This window comes from Anguilla anguilla, chromosome 12 (assembly GCF_013347855.1).
Source record: "Anguilla anguilla isolate fAngAng1 chromosome 12, fAngAng1.pri, whole genome shotgun sequence".
Taxonomy (NCBI): Eukaryota; Metazoa; Chordata; class Actinopteri; order Anguilliformes; family Anguillidae; genus Anguilla; species Anguilla anguilla.
Window position 1 is genome coordinate 36,541,576 of NC_049212.1, and position 19,391 is coordinate 36,560,966.

The following is a 19,391-nucleotide window of genomic DNA, read 5'->3' on the forward strand; positions in this document are numbered from 1 at the left end:
ATTTGACAGGAACGACCTTTACTTTTCATTGTGGGTCGTCCATGTTATTCAACATGCTAATACAATGGTGCATTTTCAAATAATAAAAAAAAACGTTTTTTATATTTAAAGTAGCTTATAATTGCAGTAAGCTGTATTAAATTGGCAAATCTAACCGGCCTTTATGTTACCTATGTAACATTTTCAGTAATGACTGAGGACCCAGTGCAATGACGGGATCCGCATTACACATCATCTGTGTTGCTGATATAGGCCAGTAACCATCCACCCACAATACACTTAAGAGTTCCTGCGTGTGTTTTCCCTCCTTCAAACGTAAATTTTTACCACGAAGTCCGTCATATCTTTCATCTGATATAACAACATTATGTTAGGCTACTTTTACATTACATTACATTTACATTACATTCATTTGGCAGACGCTTTTATCCAAAGCGACGTACAAAAAAGTGCATTTCATGGTCGTAGACAACTGCTGAACACGGGTTCAGTAAGGTACAATACTTATTTTGAACAGCTATTTCTAGCCGAGAACAATGAACACTATTCTGGCCTAACATCTGCAAAGCCAACTAACTTTTCATTATTTGAATGAAGACAAAAATGGCTTTTATACCCAAGATATCAGTGTCTACAAAAAGAAGCACTGAAGGACTGATGCATACAGTACAACAACAAGCAGCCTGATTGTTGGACAGATCTGAGCAGAGGACCCAATGAGAGCACAGTAATGAAAGTGTGAAAGTGCTCACTAGGCGTGTGCACCTCAGGCTTCACGACGGTAGGGTATGACTTTGATACTTCGGGCAATGGTTCGGTATTTTCCACGAATTGTCACAAATTTTGCTACGATACGATCCGATATAGTAGGAAACGATCAATGTATTTGGTCCTTCTAATCAGGATAGGAAACATAACATTTGTTTTAAAGGGGGCAGTTTTTGCCCCCACTGACTGCAATCAGGGGCATTTTAAAAATAAACTGAAATATACAAAATAACATTTCAGTTTTGTGGAAAACAGTAGTATATATATAGGCAATTGGGATCAATACCAGTAAAAACTACACATGGTGGAGGAGAAGATTGTGGCCTCACTGGATTTCTAATCACAAAGTGATCCATAGTAGCTATGAGGTGGGCGACGAGGTCGGTCGGAAGTGATGATCAGGTTGAGTATGAAATGTAAAGAATAACGATGGCAGGGTCGCTACAGAGCAAACCGCTGTAAGATTATCGATATTATGAAAGTATTTTGCTATGAAATAAAAATGTAATCATAAAAAAATATACATATTTTCATAACGTTACATACAATGTGCTCACTAGTATAGTGGCAGTGTACTTCCACTGGCTAACGAAGTGGAAGTTACCAGTGGAGAGTTTGGCATTGAAATCAGGCATTGGATTTACTGCAGAAGGTTCACAAAATTCAACCTGTTCTTCCCTGTGCATGCCTTTATCCCCGGCCAGACGGAAATTTCCCAAACGAAAAGAGAGCAACCGAACTCTTATCAGAATTTACTAGTAATTAGCTGATGTCTGTGGCCATATTCTGTCGGATGTATGTGTGCATACACAGGATTGTGAATGACCAGACGTTAATCAAGGGCCTGAAAATCAGATGGGTCATATTTCAGTGTTACAAAAAAAAACAAAACATATATTAAATTCACTTAGATTTTCTGATCCAAAGTCAGACTCAAGCTAGTGTTAAACGTTGAAAGTTTTGACACCTGGTTTCAGCACTCATAAAAGCATACCGGTAATTTGACAGTCATCATAAAGCTTACATAAAGCTCTCTGAAGTCAATCTTAAAAAAAAACCAAAAACAAACAAACAAACAAAAAAACTGTAAAGCATTAGTCAAGTACCTAAAATTTGAGAATGTAACTACACATTAGCTACTTTAACTGAAATCGTAACAATAAAAGTTAATATAAGCACTTGCATAGGGAGGACTGAGAATTAAGAGATGCATTTACCACAGAAAGAGAGGAGTTCCTTTCCAGATTAATCCGGCTGGGCAGGAACAGTGTGCAGTGTGCAGTGGCACGAGTCGTGTAAATACTGGCTTTGACAACACTTTTTAAGAAGGCCTCATTATGCAGGGCCAGTTTCAGAGGTGTGACTCTATCCTTATGACACCCGTGACCCAAGGGACAATTCACATTTTACAAAAATAAAATACAGCCTATAGCCTATCTCTCTCTCTCTGTCTTGTTTTGGCTCTGTAGTCCAGCACACTGGATTCAAAATGAAACTATATATATATATATATATATATATATACACACACACACACACACACACACACACAGAGACCGCATGCACCCATGTGTTTGTCTGCCTGTGTTTCCAATTTGCGTTCCATATTTAACATTTTGTCTCAATTTGGACCATGCAGTTAAATTCATAGATCTGTGGCAGACATGCAACTTCCATTTAGTTCACACACAGAGCACAGACAAGCATGAGATCCTCTTCTAAGTGTGTACTCCCAGTTGGGATTTCCTCTTTGGGAAGAGGAAAGCACTCTCATCAGTGCATTTGCTTGTAACAAAAGAAACAGGAAATTTGATGCGTATGATCCAATATATCGTCAGTCAGTGACATTTATAAAAACAGAAAATATCTCTGTCCTGATTAATTATACTTTTTCAGATTTCCTGTCATTGAAACTCACTCCAATCTATTTCACATCTGACATTTCTGATAATAAAAAGTGGATTTTGAAACTTACTTTAAAACAAAAGATAGAAAGGGCATGTCTAGTTTATACTTAGCATGCATCATTTATTTGAAAAAACAAAAAAGGTTAAATTGTATTTTTGTCCATAAATATGAAAGTTGCCCAGTAAATACAACATCATTGTTTGACTCCAAACATGTAAACGAGAAATTACAGGAGGCAATCATTCATAACTATATATCTAACACAAATTATGTTTCTTCCACACTGTGTTTTTGTAACAATAGATTTGTTACAGGTTTTTTCAGCTCTCAAATTACATTGTTTTTTTATTTTTTTAAAAAAGAGTCTCAGGTGTAGGGTGTCCACGAAGCTCTTAATTACACCGCTGATTAGTGCCAGCTCCATACAAACATTCGTGCTGGAAGACTTGTCATCAGGACTGACAGGAAGAGCGGGGGGGAAAAAGAACAAAGACCTTGGAGAATACTGACAGAGCCCAGCTTGTTAAGAGTGTGGAGCCAATGACTGTAGGCCAAGCGCTACAGAACGGTCTCAGGTGGTTTTCATGCTGGATCCATGTTGGCCCGCCGCTTCAGTTCAGCATCTTTGTGTCAACAACAACAAAAAAACAAAGACTTAACATGTTTTAATTGCTTTGGCCTATGCAGCCTCAGCAAAGTCAGAAAGTGCAGAGATGAAAAATGTACTGCACGCCTGTTTGCCTGGCTGTTTGCTTGGCTTAGTGACATGAAAGTCATGAAAAGCTGATAGTTTTAATTAAATGTGGCAACACAAAAAATAAATGCCCTCCACAGACATTAACGGTTGTTTTATATCAAATCTGCTGCATTTTAAAGAAGGAAAAACACAAATATACGAATACTGGGTAATTGCCGGTTTGACACCAGTCCATTCGCCAGTATAAATTATTCCTGAGGCGTATTTTTATTTTATTTTTTAAATTTGCTGCATGCTCTATTGAAAATGGGTTTTCTAATGAGGAAACCTTGTTTTGTACATTGCTATTGCACTTTTATTATGTTGGCCTTTTGTTGGAAAATGCGCACTTAAAAACCGTGACATAAGCATGACTTCATATTGAGATAAGCCTTGAAATGCTGTTCCAAAGAAAACGGTGCTTTCTGTTTTTTCTGATTCACATTGTCGGCAAAACAAAAAGCACCATTTGCTTCTGAACACAAATTCAAGGCTTGTTCAAACATATTTTTGCTTGCATCACAGATGCTGATGAGACAGGTAATTTGGTTATATGATAGCTTTAGTAATAGTAATATCCGTAAATAATTGAGAATTTTTGTTGCATTACAGTACTTGAATGACAATATTCTTTCCCATTTCTTCATCAAGTACTATAAACAGCTGAAATCAGAAATCAAAATTCAAAAATCTAAAGAATTTAAATCAGATTACAGAACAAACACAAACCCCACCTGCAATAGGAAAATGCATAAAATGAATCAAACATGTTTTTAAAATATGAATGTAGACTATTTCTAAAAAATAAAAATACATATCTCAAAAATGATTTAAATAAAAACAGAAATAAATATGATAATTTTTCTGAAACTCAAAGCTCATGTTTTGACAACATGTATAGACTTTTTGTTTGTTTATTTTGTCAGGTTTTTTTTCCCCTTAATCACATTTAGCAAATAATCTGTTGGATAAAATGTTTATAATAATCTGTTATATACTTTAATAATATTATGAACAATTTTCAGCATGGTGAAACTTACATATAAAAATATAATGAATATGATGCATAACCACATTTTAGTGTTAAATTGCGTATGTGAAAAGTTTCAGCTCAAATATTTTTCCTCACTTTCTTTGACCAAGCAGAGCACCTTACCAGCTAGCTCTGGGACTCACAGGTCTGTGTGTGTGTGTGTGTGTGTGCATGTATATGGGCGCCTGAGTGAGAGAGACGAATGGTAAAATTGTCACTGTTATTATAAAGCAAATTTGCTGGTGATCATTTAAAAACAAAAACGGGGTCTTGGGGGACGTGTCCTGTTAAGACTTGGGTGAGATGACAGAGCCCTTAAACACGCTCTGCAGGCGACCCCGAATGTCCTTGTTTTTCAGGCAGTAGATGTACGGGTTGACCAGCGAGGGGCCGAGCGTGGAGCAGATGATGAGCCCGTTCCGAGTCGAGATGGTGAGAACGAGACCGACGCGGGTGACGACGATCAGCAGGAACTTGGGAACGAAGAAGCAAACCACCACTATCAGGTGACTGGAGCAAGTGTTGAACACTTTCCTCTGGTCTTTGGCGGAGGACAGCTTCACCACTTCGTACACGATCTTCACGTAGGAGAAGACGATCAGAAAAAAGTTGCCGACGAGCACGACGGTGAACACGACGGACGCCGTGTTGAAGTAGTAAGCTGGATCCACGCAGGCTGCCCTGACCAGGCTCGCGTATTCACAAAAGCAATACTGGAGCACGTTCGTCCGGCAGAAGGGCAGGTAGCCCACGAATCCCGTGAACGTCCCAGAGACGGCACAGCCGATTGCCCAGGTGAAAGCGATGAGCGAAAACACACGAGCGTTCGTGAGGATGCTCTGGTACCTGAGGGGGTTGGAAATTGCGACCAGGCGATCGTACGCCATCAGGGCAATGGTGAACGGCTCCATGGTGGTTCCCAGGTGGAACAGGAAGTGCTGTAAAATGCACAGCCCGAACGGCACCGTCCTGTCCTCGCCCAGTAGCACATTAAGCATGGTCACGCTAACGCTGCTAGTGTAGAGGATGTCCACCAGCGCCAGCGTGCAGATGAAAAAGTACATGGGGGTGTGCAGCGGCCTGCTGAGGGTTATGACGCCGATGTTGGCGAAGCTGCCCAGCAGAATGAGAGACAGGGTGATGAGTATGGCCGCTCCCACCAGCTTCTGGTGCGGCACGTCGTCCAGTCCGACGATGACGAACTCGGACGCCACGGACGCGGTTTTATTGAGGGTCTCCATTTTATCTAGAAAAAAAAAAAAAAAAACAAGGATGAGACAAATCACACGTTCCAAACGGTGAAAAGTGAACTTACAACGATAGTAAGTGCCAAGATGTTCACTGTTAACATGTTCACCATTGTCGAGGAAGACCACTGCACATACTTTGATCATATGAAGCCAAGTCCAATTTAACAGTAAAAAAAAAATTAAATGATACTGATAGAAGGTATGAAGAGCAACAATAAAATGTCACATTGGTCAAGTTTACATCGGAACTGGAAGAAGATGTACTCACCAGGGTGGTGCTCGGTGCATCTGAACTTTCAGTTACCGTGCTCACAGTTTTATAGGCTGAATGCTCCACAGCGACACAAGGCACAAGGAATCGGTGCCACAGAGGCTAGAAAAAAAAGAATACCCCCATGACGTTGGCTAATGCCAATAGGGTAGTTTCCCCACCTTTTATTTGGCCACCTTTCAGTCCAACTATCCTAAGTTCAGACTTTTTAAAAATGCATTCTATCATGGCAGACCTATCAGTAGGACAAATCACCTGTATATTATTTTTGGTATAGGGTAGCCTCACAGAATGGTGCAAGAACTAGGAAGGAACCGTGGTCATGTAGTTCCATCAGCCCTATTTAATCTTTTACTTTCCAAGTGGCGCCATCACAAGATGGCTCCCACAGCCTGGAAATAGTATTACCGAATAGCTCTGCCGTGAATTTCCTATGAGTGCTGTACAAATTCATCAAGCTCACACCAGCGTGAATTCAGTGCCAAAAGCTCACACTATGGTATACAATAGACGCAGGCAATAATGTGTGTTTCCTGGATCCAAAAATATTCTAGACTGAACCGAAAAGAGAAAAACATGATCAAAAATCACAAGTCCAATTGCTTTGACTAGGCACACTGATCTCTGATTGATTAAGAATAAAACTTATGATATTTGTAACAGGATCACGGGACGACCGTAGTTGTGTCCCAGTTTCATCATGACAAGTTCTAGCCCCATTGTAGTTTCAGTTTCGTCTTCAAACCACTGAGCTACATAAGTTAGCTCGCAAATAACCTAGAGTTAAGTAGCGCACTAGCTACATAATGTTAGCTAACAGTATGCTAGCTTAGCTAACTAGGTGCAATTGCTATTGTGTAGTTATCATGTGCATAATCATAAAATGGTTTCAAATGCCTGATGTGTGTAATATTTCTGAGGACAGACTTCACATCTCATGCTAAGTGTTGCTTGACTATGTAGCTTGATGATGAAAAGTATCATATTGATATCGGCCTATTTACTGAAGGGGGTAAAGCTTCTAGCATGTTGGCTAAATAGGTCAAGCCTGCTTTGTTCACACAGCCTATAACCAACGTATGAAATGTACGCAAATGTTAAATGACCAAACAACCCATCCACTAAGATCCACTAACTGCTATGGAGGAGGTTTCCTATGGAGAGAGATTAGTATTATTGACAAATGTGTGTATCTCTCTACAACATTCAGACTCTCCATAGTTACCCACTTGCAATAGGTTTAGACCATTCCAATTGAAAAAATGCTGCAATGTGCGGGTTAGACTGTACCAGTAAAACATAGCCTATGTCAGTCAAAATTTATTTTAAGGTAAGCGGTGACTGAGGTGATTTTAAGATTATAATCAATCAATCTATCAACAAGATCATAGTTTATTCTGTCAATAAGTGACCCAGGGACCCTATACTTGCAACACAGGTTACTTTTTGGCTGGACCGCAACAGCGGGGCCAGCCCTACAAACGCGAATGTCTGTGACTGAGTGATGAAGTTACACCATTGGTCGGCCCAGTTATGAAGTTACATCATTGGTCGGCCGGTCCAGCCATATACTAGGTTTTCACCTGGTCTTGTTTCATTGTGGGCATTTCCATCCCAATTTGTCAATATTTTCAGGCCTGTATTAGCCCTGCAAGGCTGGTTCACAGAAAGCCTGAGACAGCTGTCCGGACCTACAGCTATACACATTGGGCTACAATTTTATTAAAACAAGCAAGATCAGTTGGTGAAGTCTGGCATAGGTGGAAAAGCAATGAGGAGAAATGAATGGTATTAACAGTGCTTTCACTTTGCACAGGGGTCACAGGGGTATGGATTGATGAGGAAAAAAGTAATACCTGAACACAGGATTCCATGCTATGGCAACAACCACACAGTGCCCTTTCCATATCTACCATGTACACACAAAGAAACACAATGTATATATATTTTTTTTTTTATTAGACTTTTTATGCATACATTAGACAGAAAAATTGGAATTGTTAGCATACTTCCTGACACTGGAAACCTCATTTTATGTAATCTCTAAATAAAATCCAAGTTGATATCAAGGACAGTGAAAGAAAAAATCAGTTATTTTTTTCTATAATTCCCCACCATGAACACATCTACATTGCCCCTCCCTCTGCTCCCCCACCACACAAGACTCTCAGACACTCACAAACAGACACAGATGTCTTCACAGACACACAGAGCCAAACACAGCCAGAGAACATACATTTAATAACCCATCAATAACTATCAAAAACATCAAACTATACTTGCAATTGTGGATAAATTGTGTAATTCAGAATGTATCCGATATTATAAAAACATAGTTTGCCCATTTCAAAAGCTTAAAGATAAATATATGCTAAAAGATGCAGAAATATTTAAATGGACCTGCAAAATTGGATAATGCAAAACTTTGAACCTGGACAATCCACTATTCCTGCAACTGCAAGTGAAAAAATCCCATTTAATCCTGATGAAAAGAGAACCTCGATAGGTATATTTTGCTCATATCAGAAGTGAATGACAATTTATTAGAAAAAGTTTAAAGTAAATGGAGTAAAGATCTCAGAGTTGTAAATGTTAAAATTAAATGGAAAGAATGCGCAAGTCACACATAAAATTACTCCTGATGAAAATGTACATAATGTAACTTCATGCCAGGAGTATATTCTAGTTGAGATAAAATTCATAAGTTTGATACCAGTTCCTGAGATAGATGCTTGAAGTGCCAGATTCAAAGCGACTCCCTTATATGTAAATTTTGGTATATTTGGGCAGATACTGAAGGATTGGTATCAAGGGTTTATAGTTTTATTTGCAAAATGTATAACCTTGATATGTGTTTTTTAAAATGTGGAAAATGTGAGATATACAACTGAAAGGCATTTTTCTCATCTTTAGTGTTAAAGAAGTTAATGTTGAAAAATTGGAAAAAATACTGAAGCACCTACTGTACATTTCAGAAGTAGAAAACACTTATGAAATACTATATCTGTGTTGAAAGGTCAATGTCAGAACACATTAACAAAAAGAAACACAATGTATATTTATCTGAAAGCCTGGCTCGAAGACAACATTACAAAAACGACACGACACGACAGCTGTCATTGGCTGGTTGACACAGGCAGAAATGAATTGTTCCAGTCTCCATTTCACTTTCCTGTATAAGATTTATTCAGTCAGTTTTGTTGCTTCACACATGCAAAATCTGTGTCTATTTTAGAGAGATTTAAATACTGTATTCATACACTTTTTAAAAGCAGGACTTCTGGACTCATTTTTACACACGTAAACTCAAAAAAGAAAGGTGCAAACAGAAAACAGCGACATCATTAGTGAGAGTTTACAGAAAGCACAGGGGCCTAATAAATTACCAGACAGGCCAAAGTTATAGTCATGCTTTTACTTGATGTTTATGTAAATAATAAAGACACACAGTAAAGCCAAATGTCTGCCCTGCTGTTTAATCAATGGGTTCAACTTTTGTAAATATTTTTAAGATTTTGTTTTTAATTTCCTTGGTTCGAAAACCATACACAATGGGATTGATAAGAGAGGGGCCTAGAATCGTCCCTATCAGTAACCCGTGTCGTTCCTCTTTTGTCAGTTGCACTCCCAGCCTGGTCAGAACTATTTGTATGAACATCGGAACATAATAGCACACGACCACGATCAAGTGACTGAAGCACGTGCTGTACATCTTTTTCCTGTCGGTCTTGGAGGACATTTTAAAGATGGCGAACACAATCTTCAGGTAAGACAAGAAAATGAAGCTGAACGTGGAAAACAGCAGGAGGAACGTTATGACCGTGACCAGGAAGAAGTAGTAATTTGGGTCGACGCAGGTGGCCCTGACCAGGCCCGCGTAGTCACAGAAGGCGTACGGCAACGTCGTCTTGCAGTACGGGAGCGGTATCACGGTCCCGGGCAAGATGGCCACGAAGGCGCAGGCCACCACCCAGAGGGAGAACATCAGCAGGAGCGTGCGCACGTTCGTCAGAATACTGTGGTACCGCAGGGGGCTGGATATGGCGACCAGGCGGTCGAAAGCCATCCCGGCGATGGCGAACATCTCCATGACCCCGCCCAGGTGGAAGGCGAACATCTGAAGGAAGCAGGGGACGTAGGCGACGGTTTTCACGCCCGCGATCAGCACCCCGATCATGGTGGGGCCGCAGCTGCTGCTGTACACCATGTCCACGACGGCCAGGTTGCAGACCAGCAGGTACATCGGCTTGTGCAGACGCTTGTCCAGCGCGATGAAGCAGATGTTGGCCATGTTGGCGACCATGACCAGGGTGTAAATGACCATCATCACTATCCCAATGGTCACAGGGTTGCTAACCGTGTCAAATCCACCGATGACAAATTCTGTTATTGCCATGACTGTGACATTTCCTGAGGACATGTTTGGTGGTTCTTTTGGAGTTCAAAGCATCTGAAATGGGGAAAAATACTGTAAGTATCTGTAAGGCATTTTCTACCCCCCAGATTATTAGATTTTAACACATACTTTGAATGTATTTCATATTTGTATACCTATGTATATGCCTGTACATCAAAAAAGAATACACATAGTACAGAAATAGTGCACATATGCATAATATATAGAAATACAGTATGCATGCAAAATACAAAGCTTTATCATTCAGATCACAAAGGCAAAGCATTATGCACAAAATAATAAAGACTGTTTATATTATAAGTTTACTTTTAAAACCTTTCTTTAAATGTCGGCTTACCTTTATGCATACTAAATGTCAAGTTGGTTTCTTCTCTCTGAGAAAATGAAATGCCCTCTTTGCCCCACACGTGAACATAAAAAAAGTCACTAATGCTGTTGCCTTAATCAAAAACCTTTCTTACTTACTCACATGGTGGTGCGACCTTCAAATGAAGATCAAATCAGTGTGGATGCACTTTTATAGCCAAAATCTCTTGCATTGGGGAAAACACTGGTAAATAAGGCCCGGTTCTATTCTTGGACAGTGGATAAAAAAAGAAGCAATTTAATGGCTTACTGCTTTGCAGACTGCCAGCCATGTGGGATTCTCAGTTGTAACACCTCCCTACAGATAAAAATGTAAGACTCTTTGTTAATATCTGACAATGGAAGGCAGCTACTTTGGGGGTACTTCATGAAGCTTGTTTAACAAAATTCAGAAAGTCAGCCGATTTCCTTTTCTGGTAACCTAAGACATTAAAACTTGGAGCTAAACAAGGGCGGCATTGGTGTTGCTAATCAACACAGTCGTTCCTTATTAGACATAGGCCAATATACACATGCTTTTGTATAGGGTGGCAGTAATGGAGGTTGTCAGCAATGTCTGTTAAAACAGCCATTGGTTATGAAGCCAAAACTCAAGACCAGATGATTGGGTCAACTGCATATGCATTTATGAGGATGCTGCAGTAACTTGGTGTTGCTGATGGAAAGAACACATCTTCTGTTAGGGAAGAATGATTAATGGTGATTAATTCCGATACGTATACACTAAGTTCAGGATTCATTCCAATTTTCAAGAGGTTCATCCGATACACAGTGGACATGATATTGACAAAACAAGCCTGCAAACAATTTCTCAGACACACGTCTTTACTTATATTCATATACTTTATTTATAGTTCCTACTAAAGTGGGAGGGAAAAGTATTGAAGCCATCTCATTCCGCTTTGTTATTACGCTCTTTCGTTTAGCTACCATAGATGAATAATTCCTGGAAGGATTATGGATTGCGATATAAATTGTCCAGTCCTTCATATATTGGTCCAAGCTCTCCACTCTCGACCCAGCGGTGGCTAGTGCTGCCTGTATTTTGGTCCAAAGCAAACACTTCCGTTTGTCGTTTTTCGGACACGCAGCGCATTTCTGTAATGTTGTCGTGTTTTTCGATTTACAGTTTCTTTGCAATTTGCGGTTGCATTGCAATTTGTTACTGTGTTTTTTTTTCTCTTGTCGTTGTGGTTCATCCTTCCATCCATCCGTTATCTATACCCGCTTATCCTGAGCAGGGTCACGGGGGGGGGGGGAGGGGGCGGGGGGCTGCTGGAGCCTATCCCAGCATGCATTGGGCTTTGTGTTTCAGTGATTTATTTTCTTGTTTCACGCTTTTTTGTATTTGTTTTTTTGTCATTGTGTTTTCATATTTGTATCTGCGTTTTTGTTGCTTGTTAATGTGCTTTCTGATTTGCATTTGTGTTGTGATAACACTGCGTTGCTTCGGATGTCTCGGTCACCGCACATTTAACGGCACGCTGTCATCATCGTTTTCTTACTCTGTGAAAGTTACTACTATTGATTTAAAATGGCAGCTGGTAAGCCAATCATGCTGACACTTGACATAAAAATTAGCGTGTTTAGAAAAGCTGATGGAGGCAAAAAGACTTCGGTAATTTGGCAGGGACATGGGTGTCGGTCATGTACAATGCAGTTGAACCTGCCTTGGTGGTCACCTTTGTATGGTGGTCACCTGCGCATCATGGCCATTTTTCATTACATTAAACAGGTTTTATACATGTATGTAATAATAATAATAATAATAATAAGTATAGTAGTTGTAGTGTAGTTGGAAGTACAGGTTTAAGTAGCTGTATTTTCCTCTCTTTGAAGGTTGCAGTTTAAAAAAGTTTATAAAAAGTTATTTCATGAAAATAACAAGGCGCTACAGTGAATGTATTCAAATCTCTAACAGTGACACGTATGGTGTCTCTCATGCAGTATGTCCGCAGGTCTGAGCTGACGAGCGTGGGCCATTCTCAGTGGTGCAGTTACCCCATCCCTCTCCTCAGAGGCCTATGGAAAGCTGTCAACACATCGTTAGGCGCACTCAATTAGCAGCATCACACTCCTGAGCCGCAGATTTGGCCCTGACGAGGGAGGCTTCAGCGGCTTAATGAATGCCCTCTGCCTTTCAGGTGTGACACACAACAGTGTGTCTGTGCCAACACAGACGTTGTGTCACTTGACCTTTTGTCACTGGACATTCCAGGGAATGTAGGCCTACTTTTTTCCCCCCAGAGAAACCTGCCACATAAAACACTACAAAGATCAAGATTTTCTCAAGGCTTTAAAAAATGGCACTGACAGCTTAGCGACATACACCATGTAAGAATAACATCCCATCATGCTTTGTGGCATGTACCATACAAAAATGCTGAGCAGGCAAAGTTGACCTCGATTATGAAACAATATGGCAAGAGGAAAAGATCTAAGTTACTTTGAAAGAGGGTTCATTATTGGGGCACGGATGGCAGAGGAGCTTCAGTCACAAAGGCTGTACAACTGGCTAGTGTTTAAATAGGAACAGTAACTAAAGTGACATCTGCATTGAGATATGTGGGAGACATCAGTAAATAGGGTCAGAAATCGTGGTCGAAAGCACACATTCGATGACCGTGACGCTCGTGCATTAGTGTGATATTTAAGGATAAACAGAAGAGCAACTCTTCCTCAGGTGACTGATAATGTCAATGCAGGACGTGATCAGACTGTGTCAGCGAGAACAGACCGTCGACAAGTACATATAAAGGGATATTATTATATAGTTGCAGCGCATGAACACCTCATTACAAAGACGAATGCACATTTGAGAGCTCAGTGGTGCAGAAAAAGTAATATGGTCAGATGGGTCAACCTTCACCATATTCTCGACAAGTGAGTGAGTGTGGCGTACACCAAGAGAATGGTACAGGCCTGCTTGACCACTACAGTGAGTGGGTGGCTCTGTTATCCTGGCATGGTTTTGGTCCACTTGTCCCCTTAGAGAGAAGGGTCTCTGCAAATCAATACAAAGGCAAAATACAAATACATAGGCCAACCGCTATGGAGGAGGTTTCCTATGGAGAGAGATTAGTATTATTGACAAATGTGTGTATCTCTCTACAACATTCAGACTCTCCATAGTTACCCACTTGAAATAAGTTTAGGCCATTCTAATTGAAAAAATGCTGCAATGTGCGGGTTAGACTGTACCAGTAAAACATATGTCAGTCAAAATTTCTTTTAAGGTAAGCGGTGACTGAGGTGATTTTAAGATTATAATCAATCAATCTATCAACAAGATCATAGTTTATTCTGTCAATAAGTGACCCAGGGACCCTATACTTGCAACACAGTTTACTTTTTGGCTGGACCGCAACAGCGGGGCCAGCCCTACAAATGCGAATGTCTGTGACTGAGTGATGAAGTTACACCATTGGTCGGCCGGTCCAGCCATATACTAGGTTTTCACCTGGTCTTGTTTCATTGTGGGCATTTCCATCGCAGTTTGTCAATATTTTCAGGCCTGTATTAGCCCTGCAAGGCTGGTTCACAGAAAGCCTGAGACAGCTGTCCGGACCTACAGCTATACACATTGGGCTACAATTGTATTAAAACAAGCAAGATCAGTTGGTGAAGTCTGGCATAGGTGGAAAAGCAATGAGGAGAAATGAATGGTATTAACAGTGCTTTCACTTTGCACAGGGGTCACAGGGGTATGGATTGATGAGGAAAAAAGTAATACCTGAACACATGCTATGGCAACAACCACACAGTGCCCTTTCCATATCTACCATGTACACACAAAGAAACACAATGTATATATATATTTTTTTATTAGACTTTTTATGCATACATTATTAGACAGAAAAATTGGAATTGTTAGCATACTTCCTGACACTGAAAACCTCATTTTATGTCATCTCTAAATAAAATCCAAGTTGATATCAAGGACAGTGAAAGAAAAAATCAGTTATTTTTTTCTACAATTCCCCAGCAGGCACAAGAGGCATTGAAGAAACACAATGAGTGAAGTATTAAATACGTCCGTTCTGTATTTTTGGAGAAATATGCGTTTTAAATTTATCGACCTATTTTCAACCGGTTGAGAAAGTTGTCAACTTGATGCGTCACGAACACAGTAACCACTCCCCTTTCCACGCCTCGTAAACCCATGGATAACTCAAGACCCATAGTTTGCACCGCTGGCTTACGGGCAAGACAATGCAAATATTTGACTAACGTTAGGTTCACTTAAATTAGAGTGCCTTTTAAGGACTATTAGATTATTTCTGGTTATATTCATTTAGCTAGCTAGCTAGCTAACGTTAGCTAGCTAGGTAGTTTGCTTTCATAAGGCAATGTTATCGATAACGTTAGCTAGCTAGTTTGCTTTTATGAGGACGTTATAGTTGTGCTTTTATCTTAACTTGGCTAGCTAGATAGCAAAAATTATAATTGGGTATAAGTCAACGTCCTTACCTTAGCTATCTATCGATACTTGATATACTACTAAGCTAGCTAGCTTGTGAAAAGTCTCCCAAAAAGAGCGCTTATCATGGGGGTAGCTATGGTAACGGGGCACGGTCTGTCAATCATAGCTAACTGACAGTTCTCATTACCACGCCCAGACGGTTCGGGTGAACTTTTATAGTGGGAAATTTAGGCTTAGAAAAATACGTTTTAAAGTACATTGAAATGACTAAATAATAAAAAAATTATGCACATTTGTTTTGTTGTTGCCTAAAGACAACTGGGAAGTGTCACGTTCAACCACCATGTTACTCCTTTAAACATTATTAAATGTATTCGTATGTAGAATAAGTCATCAATAACTATTAAAAACATCAAACTATACTTGCAATTATGGATAAATTGTGTAATTCAGAATGTATCAGATATTATAAAAACATACAGTTTGCCCATTTCAAAAGGTTAAGGATAAATATATGCTAAAAGATGCAGAAATATTTAAATGCACCTGCAAAACTGGATAATGCAAAACTTTGAACCTGGACAATCCACTATTCCTGCAACTGCAAGTGAAAAAATCCCATTTAATCCTGATGAAAAGAGAACCTTGATAGGTATATTTTGCTCATATCAGAAGTGAATGACAATTTATTAGAAAAAGTTTAAAGTAAATGGAGTAAAGATCTCAGAGTTGTAAATGCTAAAATTAAATGGAAAGAATGTGCAAGTCACACATAAAATTACTCCTGATGAAAATGTACATAATGTAACTTCATGCCAGGAGTATATTCTAGTTGAAATAAAATTCATAAATTTGATACCAGTTCCTGAGATAGATGCTTGAAGTGCCAGATTCAAAGCGACTCCCTTATATGTAAATTTTGGTATTGCGAAGAAATTATGAAGATTTGGGAAGATACTGAAGGATTGGTATCAAGGGTTTATAGTTTTATTTTCAAAATGTATAACATTGATATGTGTTTTTTAAAATGTGGAAAATGTGAGATATACAACTGAAAGGCATTTTTCTCATCTTTAGTGTTAAAGAAGTTAATGTTGAAAAATTGGAAAAAATACTGAAGCACCTACTGTACATTTCAGAAGTAGAAAACACTTATGAAATACTATTTCTGTGTTGAAAGGTCAATGTCAGAGGACATTAACAAAAAGAAACACAATGTATATTTATCTGAAAGCCTGGCTCGAAGACAACATTGCAAAAACGACATGACAGTCTCCATTTCACTTTCCTGTATAAGATTTATTCAGTCAGTTTTGTTGCTTCACACACGCAAAATCTGTGTCTATTTTAGAGAGATTCAAATACTGTATTCATACACTTTTTAAAAGCAGGACTTCTGGACACATTTTCTGGATATCCACACAAGGAATGTCACTGTTTTGTAAAAATTATGGTGGGGCATGAGGGAGAGGGGAGGGGGGAGTTTGCATATAAACATTCTATATTTGGAGATATTGTGTTGACAGTCTTAGCTGACCGCACTCATGATTTTATTTGCTTTCCTGTGAGACTGTATTGAAATCACACCACTGCTCTCTGGAGTATTCTCATATAGACAGTAATGGGTCTATTTCAGCAGTTACCGTTCCAGTTGTGGTTACTGATTACAGTTAAGAAAATAAGTGTTGATCCTTTTTTATTTTCAGCACAATGAAGGTGTGGCTTTCTCTACAAATAAAAACGAATACACATGTAAACTCAAAAAACCAAGGTGCAAAAAGAAAAACAGCGACATCATTAGTGAGAGTTTACAGAAAGCACAGGGGCCTAATAAATGACCAGACAGGCCAAAGTCATAGTCATGCTTTTACTTGATGTGTATGTAAATAATAAAGACACACAGTAAAGCCAAATGTCTGCCCTGCTGTTTAATCAATGGGTTCAACTTTTGTAAATATTTTTAAGATTTTGTTTTTAATTTCCTTGGTTCGAAAACAATACACAATGGGATTGATAAGAGAGGGGCCTAGAATGGCCCCTATCAGTAACCCGTGTCGTTCCTCTTTTGTCAGTTGCACTCCCAGCCTGGTCAGAACTATGAGTACGAACATCGGAACATAATAGCACACGACCACGATCAAGTGACTGAAGCACGTGCTGTACATCTTTTTCCTGTCGGTCTTGGAGGACATTTTAAAGATGGCGAACACAATCTTCAGGTAAGACAAGAAAATGAAGCTGAACGTGGAAAACTGCACAAGGAACATTATGACCGTGACCAGGAAGAAGTAGTAATTTGGGTCGACGCAGGTGGCCCTGACTAGGGCCGCGTAGTCACAGAAGGCGTACGGCAACGTCGTCTTGCAGTACGGGAGCGGTATCACGGTCCCGGGCAAGATGGCCACGAAGGCGCAGGCCACCACCCAGAGGGAGAACATCAGCAGGAGCGTGCGCACGTTCGTCAGAATACTGTGGTACCGCAGGGGGCTGGATACGGCGACCAGGCGGTCGAAAGCCATCCCGGCGATGGCGAACATCTCCATGACCGCGCCCAGGTGGAAGGCGAACATCTGAACGAAGCAGGGGATGTAGGCGATGGTTTTCACGCCCGCGATCAGCACCCCGATCATGGTGGGGCCGCAGCTGCTGCTGTACAGCATGTCCACGATGGCCAGGTTGCAGACCAGCAGGTACATCGGCTTGTGCAGACGCTTGTCCAGCGCGATGAAGCAGATGTTGGCCATGTTGGCGACCATGACCAGGGCGTAAATGACCATCATCACTATCCCAATGGTCACAGGGTTGCTAACCGTGTCAAATCCACTGATGACAAATTCTGTTATTGCCATGACTGTGACATTTCCTGAGGACATGTTTGGTGGCTCTTTTGGAGTTCAAAGCATCTGAAATGGGGAAAAATACTGTAAGTATCTGTAAGGCATTTTCTACCCCCCAGATTATTAGATTTTAACACATACTTTGAATGTATTTCATATTTGTATATCTATGTATATGCCTGTACATCAAAAAATAATACACATAGTACACATTACATTACATTACAGCCATTTAGCAGACGCTCTTATCCAGAGCGACTTACACAACTTTTACTTAGCACTTTACATTGTATCCATTTATACAGCTGGATATATACTAAAGCAATGCAGGTTAAGTACCTTGCTCAAGGGTACAACGGCAGTGTCCTTACCCGGGATTCAAACCTGCGACGTTTCGGTTACAAGCGCAGTTCCTTACCCACTGTGCCACACTCCATCCATCCATAACATATCCATAATATATAGAAATACAGTATGCATGCAAAATACAAAGCTTTATCATTCAGATCACAAAGGCAAAGCATTATGCACAAAATAATAAAGACTGTTTATATTATAAGTTTACTTTTAAAACCTTTCTTTAAATGTCGGTTTATCTTTATGCATACTAAATGTCAAGTTGGTTTCTTCTCTCTGAGAAAATGAAATGCTCTCTTTGCCCCACACGTGAACATAAAAAAAGTCACTAATGCTGTTGCCTTAAGTGAAACAGTACGCTTATATTCTGGGAAACTATGCCCACTTGTGTCTTAAAAATTTAATCATTTCCTAAAATCAAAAACCTTTCGTACTTACTCACATGGTGGTGCGGCCTTCAAATGAAGATCAAATCAGTGTGGATGCACTTTTATAGCCAAGATCTCTTGCATTGGGGAAAACACTGGTAAATAAGGCCCGGTTCTATTGGACAGTGGATAAAAAAAGAAGCAATTTAATGGCTTACTGCTTTGCAGACTGCCAGCCATGTGGGATTCTCAGTTGTAACACCTCCCTACAGATAAAAATGTAAGACTCTTTGTTAATATCTGACAATGGAAGGCAGCTACTTTGGGGGTACTTCATGAAGCTTGTTTAACAAAATTCAGAAAGTCAGCCGATTTCCTTTTCTGGTAACCTAAGCCATTAAAACTTGGAGCTAAACAAGGGCGGCATTGGTGTTGCTAATCAACACAGTCGTTCCTTATTAGACATAGGTAATTGCCAATATACACATGCTTTTGTATAGGGTGGCAGTAGTGGAGGTGGTCAGCAATGTGGTCAACCAAGTTACCGCAGCATCCTCATAAATGCATATGCAGTTGACCCAATCATCTGGTCTTGAGTTTTGGCTTCATAACTAATGGCTGTTTTAACAAACATTGCTGACCACCTCCATTACTGCC

At 39.9% G+C, this 19,391-nt stretch overlaps 3 protein-coding genes across 6 annotated transcripts in view; all 3 read right to left on the reverse strand.

Moving 5' to 3' along the window:
* Nucleotides 1–4,353: 4,353 nt before the first annotated feature.
* LOC118210255 (olfactory receptor 10G4-like) lies at nucleotides 4,354–6,067 on the reverse strand. The gene is made up of 2 exons (XM_035386280.1): nucleotides 5,964–6,067; nucleotides 4,354–5,691 (listed from the first exon to the last, which is right to left on the reverse strand). Exon 2 carries the CDS (start codon nucleotides 5,684–5,686, stop codon nucleotides 4,733–4,735), a length of 954 nt encoding a protein of 317 aa, XP_035242171.1. The 5' UTR covers nucleotides 5,687–5,691; nucleotides 5,964–6,067; the 3' UTR covers nucleotides 4,354–4,732.
* A 2,014-nt stretch (nucleotides 6,068–8,081) lies between these two features.
* On the reverse strand, nucleotides 8,082–10,902 carry LOC118208843 (olfactory receptor 52I2-like). Of its 2 annotated transcripts, none has more exons than XM_035383768.1 (2): nucleotides 10,721–10,902; nucleotides 8,082–10,416 (listed from the first exon to the last, which is right to left on the reverse strand). In XM_035383768.1, exon 2 carries the CDS (start codon nucleotides 10,384–10,386, stop codon nucleotides 9,442–9,444), a length of 945 nt encoding a protein of 314 aa, XP_035239659.1. In that variant the 5' UTR covers nucleotides 10,387–10,416; nucleotides 10,721–10,902; the 3' UTR covers nucleotides 8,082–9,441. The 2 variants fall into 2 exon arrangements, with proteins under 2 accessions (XP_035239659.1, XP_035239660.1); XM_035383769.1 differs by having other exon boundaries at nucleotides 10,849–10,861.
* Nucleotides 10,903–16,471: 5,569 nt separating this feature from the next.
* Nucleotides 16,472–19,391, reverse strand: part of LOC118208844 (olfactory receptor 186-like) — a 31,260-nt gene continuing 28,340 nt past the window's right edge. The window contains exons 1-2 of one of the 3 annotated variants that reach the window (XM_035383771.1): nucleotides 18,809–19,068; nucleotides 16,472–18,075 (exon numbers count right to left, since the gene is read on the reverse strand). In XM_035383771.1, the coding sequence (XP_035239662.1) occupies nucleotides 17,101–18,045 (945 nt within the window). In that variant the 5' untranslated portion in view covers nucleotides 18,046–18,075; nucleotides 18,809–19,068 and the 3' untranslated portion in view covers nucleotides 16,472–17,100. Of the gene's footprint in view, nucleotides 18,076–18,804; nucleotides 19,069–19,391 lie in introns of those variants that run through there. The other 2 variants (XM_035383770.1, XM_035383772.1) reach the window with 2 other exon arrangements.

Coding starts and splice junctions, on each gene's coding strand:
- LOC118208843 (XM_035383768.1), bottom strand. CDS start 10,386: ATGTCCTCAGGAAATGTCACAGTCATGGCAATAACAGAATTTGTCATC.
- LOC118210255 (XM_035386280.1), bottom strand. CDS start 5,686: ATGGAGACCCTCAATAAAACCGCGTCCGTGGCGTCCGAGTTCGTCATC.